Source organism: Athene noctua, chromosome 6 (assembly GCF_965140245.1).
Source record: "Athene noctua chromosome 6, bAthNoc1.hap1.1, whole genome shotgun sequence".
In the NCBI taxonomy this organism is placed as follows: domain Eukaryota; kingdom Metazoa; phylum Chordata; class Aves; order Strigiformes; family Strigidae; genus Athene; species Athene noctua.
Genome location: NC_134042.1, coordinates 46,626,461 through 46,632,460, shown reverse-complemented (window position 1 = coordinate 46,632,460; position 6,000 = coordinate 46,626,461). Strand labels below are relative to the sequence as shown.

Here is a 6,000-nt window from a genome sequence, read left to right as displayed (position 1 = left end):
TACAACTAGCATTGCAACTAGTGTACTCTGCAGCTTCCAAGGCAGTGACTAAAATGCCTTTCAGCTTTTAGGTTGTTCTTGAAAAAGTACAGGACAGCAGTGAGCTACTTTGCTATACGAACTAACTTTCTATCCAAGCAGAGTTTGACCTCAAAAGGACTAATTATATAGTCTGCTGGAGAACAAACGAGACAACAGCAAATGGCCAAAAGAATCAAGCTCACCAAGTCTTTCAGGTTGGCATCAGATCATGAAGAGAGCAGCATAGGAGCAAAATTAACCTGAAACTACTAATTGCTTAGAAAAATCTCAAGGAAAAGTCCACTTAATGGTTTTCCTCCTTACATAGTTCATGTAACATATGATTCTGGAAGGAACATAACGCTTAGCACACAGGCACAGCAAGACGTTGAGATGTGCGAATTCAACATTTCATGCCAAAATAAGTCAATAAGAAACAAAATTACTGAATAAGGTGATGCGGAGCAAGTAGAGATGACATGCAATTAATTTAAGAGCACAGTAATAGAATCTGTATAAAACAGATCGAGGTTAAACCACCCAAGTCAAAAGGTTTGTTCACCCTCCTCTTCACCCATCTTGTCTCACATATCTCAGTCTACATAGCTCACCCTTGGTCATCACGTGAAGGCGGTGTAAAATAATTCTTGGCAGTGCTGTTTGCCTGCCAAAACCAAGCTGAACATTTGTCCATAATGGTTTCATGCATTCACAGGGGAACAAGTCCTGGAGACAGCATCAGCCATCAGGGAACACTCTGACCCTCCGCTCAGAACAGCGGGTGACCACCACTGCTGTGACCCCATTACTTTATAAACTGTTTCAGTAATATGACACAGCAGAACTATCACCTTCAAGAGCAGGGAGCCAGCTCCCTGCTGCACAACAGAACAGCAACAGCCCTGTGCTATACAGATATAAAAATCTATTCTTTCTCCTTTTGCCTACAGCTGCCACACCCACCACATTTATTTGTATTCATGTAAAACCTCCAACAAGGCGCATTCTCTCAGCTATTTTAAGTACATCGTGGGTATCAAAAATTGCTTTCTACAGCAGGTACTCACAAACACTGCAGGCTCAGAGAATAGCACACCTTACAAAAAGACATTTTTCTAACCTGGAACTGTCCTGAATGGTTACAGCATTGCTCCCACTCTTTCTGAGGAGCTAACGCCAGCCACCAAATATGCCCAAGGCACTGCAGAGTTTTTTTCCCCAATGATGACATTCTAAAATTAATGTTGGTTCCTTATCTCAGCTTTGGATTTCCCCTAGCCCATCAGCCTTTCTTCAAGCGCAGGAGACAGATATTTGAAAAATGGAAATCAAAGTTAACAACAGAATTTGATTGAGAACTAACTTGGAAACAGCTCTCACATATCAAGGTAAAGACAAACCAATACTCCAAGGAAACTAACAGCTAAGTAACTGTATGATGACTGAAATAAAAACTCTGCTAGGATCTAGAATTCTGCTTCAGAGGTTGATAACTACTAGGAAAAATTCAACTATGCTACTCCATATTGTTTTACGTAAGAGTTCACCTTTTACTACAGAAAATATTCTGTATAAAAGCCCTTCCAGTCACCATAATAAACAGGCACAGACCTACTAGCTGAAATTGGAGCATGATAAGTTAAAAAGTCTGAATGGCTGCAGAAGAGAGGAGAAAGGCATTATTTAAAAATCCAACCGAATTTGGCAAGAATACCTCAAGCCCCTGCACGCTCAACAGCCCTCATATCACCCAAGAAAGGAAAATGACACTGCTTAGACAAGCCTCTGCTCAGCAGCTGAGAGTAATTTAAAATCCAGCACATTGTACACATGGTCAGTAACTGTCAGCTGAAAACAGCCTCTGTACTTTGCACAGAGGCAGCGCAGGGAGAGCCCTGGTTTAGGTCCTGAAGGTGCCTGTCTCTAGGCCACGTGTGGGATACCAGCTCCTACGCAAACCGTTAGTGGTGCGGCAGTGGGCAGAGGGCAACGCTGCCAAGTTGGCTCAGGAAGTATCGGCACTTGTATGGAGGCTGTAAGCTCAGCTTACAGGAAGCACCGTGTTATTAAATCAGGACTTTCGCTCCTCCTGCGTTCAGCCACATCACATCAGAACTCCAAGCACTTAGAAAGCAAACACAATCTGAGGTATCTTACACACAATGAGGGAATCATTTTATTAGATTATGGAAGACAGCAGCATTACAGTACAAAAAGTTACAAGAGTAGCAGAAAAAAAGTGTTTTTGGTTTAAATACTCAGGATTATACTGGGGAACATGAGAAGGATAGTACCCTTTTCTAAACTAACTCCTAACCAGGTTATCAAAATAAGTTTTGAATATTTAGCACAAGTAAAAAAGTTACAACAAACATCATTATAAAATGCTTTAATAAATAGTTTCTTCTCTGAAAGATTTTTTTTTTAAGAACATGTCAAAAAAAAAGTACTATAACAGAAGATCCTGCAAAGCAAATCCTGTGTTCCTGTATAAAAGAACTGGTTTTGAAACATTCATGTTGACATTGTTCGTGGGCCAGAGTTTATACTCAAACATCCGTTCCTCTCACTGGTGGGGTAACTAGGTGTATGTAGTGTGTATGCTTCTTCAGTAATTAAAATAAACTTATAGTTTGCCCAGTTAATAGTAATAATAAAGCCTTAAAAAAAACAAAACAACAATGCTTAAGCCTTCCATTACAAATAACCATTTCTAATGAGGTACTCACTCCCATCTTCTGAGCTTGCCAATCTTTTTTTCTTTAGAGCGAAAGATGAATAAAGCACAACAGAAACAAGATTGAGGAAAATATTGTTCCCTTCATTAGGCCTGTATTTAAACGCAAAAAAGTAATACCACATGTAATTAACATATTCACAAAAGAAAAAAACAATGCCTTGCTATGTTGGTACTGTACAGTAGATGCACCCGTTAGTGTTCTTGAGATGGGCTGAACATGGGGATAAACAAACATTTTTGAATCTATTTACACATAAGTGGTTATGTTCCTATGTAAATACAAATGACCAACAGATTCCTAACATTGATTGTATTAACATCATTTTCTAATCTTGGACATAATACCAAAAAAAGTCGTATAAACTGCCATAAAACCTCCTTTTCTGCAACATAAATTAAAAGGAATGACATGTAAAAAAAAGACCAAAATATTTAAGTTATTAAATCAAATATACAGAGTGATTCATTTAATATGTACATATTTACAAAAAAGCACTTTCACTATTAGAAAATAAACTGTGTCAGTTGGGGAACCTAGAGTTCTCACAATTTTACTATATTGATATGGCAGTCTTTGACAGTTGCTATAGAAAAAGTTTAATCTCAAGGCACTTGTCACATGCTTCAATACTGCAATTCTAAAGTAATTAAACAGAAATAAAAAGGCCACTTTTAAACCACAGTTGAAAGATCTCTATAATTTTTTTTTGTTCCTATTACAAAGTGTGTAAGGCAAATTTGGAAAAAATCTTACAGAAGCTACTAACGTAACAAGTGCAGTGAGCTGCCATTAATAGAGATTCAAAGTCAAGAAAGCAGTTTAAAGTTCACACAGTTTCCTCAACCAGGAGGTTTTAAAGCCACCATTAAATTAGAGCAAGTAATAAAAAGAAATACATTCTGTAAACAGTGTACAGTCTTTTGTAATAAACTTTACACATATTGAAAATACAACCTCTCCTCTGCCACACAGCGAGTGTATTATAAGTAAACTTTACAAAAATAGCAACTATCAAAGATTACTCATTTTTTCATCTGACAGTCATTGAATAATTTATACAAGGCTAAAGAAACAAAATAAATTTTATTTATTTTTATTTATTTTTTTTTTACGCAAAATAAAGAAACTATGAACATTTGACTCCAGATATTTTTAGTCCTTGATGCAAAGCGGAGATGTCAACTTTTCACCTCCCCAGTAAGCGCAGGCGCAGTCTGCCTACGTTCCAAATACAGGTTAGTCTCTACTGCCTTCAAAGTTTGATGCATTCACATTTTTTACAGATCTGTTGTCCATTTTGCCTATTTGATGGGATTTCTTTACTGGACTGCTCTCTGATGTGTCAGATGCCTTTGTCGGCAAAGGCTTTGCAAGTTTGTGAGAGAGGAATTTGTCCATTTCCTCATCTCTTTCCTCCTCTTCATCCTCCTCTTCCTCATACTCTACATACTCCTCTACTGCATCACAAGTTCTTTTTTGAGGAGATATGAAATTTTTGCATTCATAACGAATGTCTTTGTTACTGTAAGATCTGTCTATAGGATTTCTTATGGGATTTAAAGGCGCCCACTGGTTATTGGCACCCTCTTCTCTGGGAGGACGACTTCTCTCTCTCTCTTTTCTTCTCTTCCGAGTCCACCACACGCAGATGATTATACAAGTCAGCCAAACAATGCTAAATACCGCACAAAGAATTGGAACCAAATAATCTAGGGGGCAAATGAAAACAAACAAAGTCTTGAGTTAATAGAACTAGATATGTAGCACTGGACATCTGCAAGAGAAGTATCCATAAATAACTGCACGTTAGCCCTAGAAAGATTTTTAGAAGAAAGGAAATAAGATGTCATTACAGCACAATGACAACTGTCTGAATGCACTAGTCCATGCTCTTTACTACCTTAAACTAAATTAGAGTCTTCTCTGTTTAATGGTGAGGGGGAAAATGCTACATTTGAGATTTCCCCTCCATCAAAGTGGTTACATAAGCAGCATCTCTTTCTCAAGCACCTAAGCTAAGTTGGCCCAGAAAACCTTAGTAAAGACTCTTAAGAAAAAAAAAAATAAATCAATCTATCCTTGCAGGAGGCAGACTGTAAAGATTACTATGCCTCTAAATTGCTCTAGAAGTACTGGCACTTAAATCAGAAATATGTCCTGCATTTACTATCAGAAAGAAGAGTCCTTTACCATCAAACTCCACAGCCATTTATGTATCAACTATCTCAAAAAACATTCCGGTTAGACCTATAAAACCAAATCAATCATGTACTCTTTAGGATGCTCCACTTTAAATTCAGAGTAGAACACGAGAATATTGTCACTAGAGATAAGCCTTCACTGCTCAATGAATAAACAAAAGGAGTTGAGGCAACTGCTTTTCTCTGCATTCCCAATCACAAACCCAATAGTGCTCTCCCAGCCACACAGACTCAAATCATTCCTCTAGGAAATCGTTCCTGAAAATTTATGCCTTTGGACTTTTTTCCCCCCTCCTCAAGAGCTTTACTAGTAGGAATAGAACAACAACATTCTTCTACTCTTTTTGATGAGCAAGGGTTCACGCATGGTTAAGAGGCCATAAGACACGAGGTGCTTTGCTTTTTGTAGACTGCAGGATTGCTCAAAAGCTCTGCAGACAAATGCTGTCAACCTGCCACTCCAACCTCTGATCCAAATGTAAATTCCCTCTGCAGTTTTAAGACAACTGCTCACAGAATAACCTGCAAATGGCTGTACAAAAACAACCGACTGCTTCAACCATGGCCGTTTGTTCTAACACTGAAGTGTCTTCTGAACATATTTTTATGTGGAGTATGACACATTCTTTACCTTCTGGTAAAGGGGGAAGAATAAACTGCTAACTGAGGTGGTTGGCCTCAAGGGATCTAAAAATTGCATTTTAGTAGTCTGGGGAAGGATTGTACTCTTTGGAGTAACTGCTATTTTCTCCTAATTTTTCATAAACAGCATAATACTAAACCATGAATGGGGGGAAACACTGCAAGGAAAAAAGCTCTTCATAGCAGCTTCTCCAAGATTAGAGTACAAAGCTTGCATTCTCACTGTTATCAGATCTATTATTTTGTCATATGACTGTGGATCCAAGTTCACTTAATAAAAGGTTCTTAAACAGCAAACTGTCTTTATACAGATTGTAAAATCAGAATATATTAAGGAAGTGTCTTAAATTACCATCTCCATCTAGACACTTGAGCATCCCACAGAAATGAGATTC

General features: G+C 38.0%; 1 protein-coding gene across 1 annotated transcript in view; it reads right to left on the bottom strand.

The window, feature by feature from the left end:
- Window positions 1–2,191: 2,191 nt before the first annotated feature.
- JAG2 (jagged canonical Notch ligand 2) overlaps window positions 2,192–6,000 on the bottom strand; it is a 71,589-nt gene continuing 67,780 nt past the window's right edge. Inside the window, exon 26 of the mRNA XM_074908863.1 lies at window positions 2,192–4,471. Coding sequence (XP_074764964.1) covers window positions 3,999–4,471 — 473 coding nt within the window. The 3' untranslated portion in view covers window positions 2,192–3,998. The remainder of the gene's footprint in view (window positions 4,472–6,000) is intronic.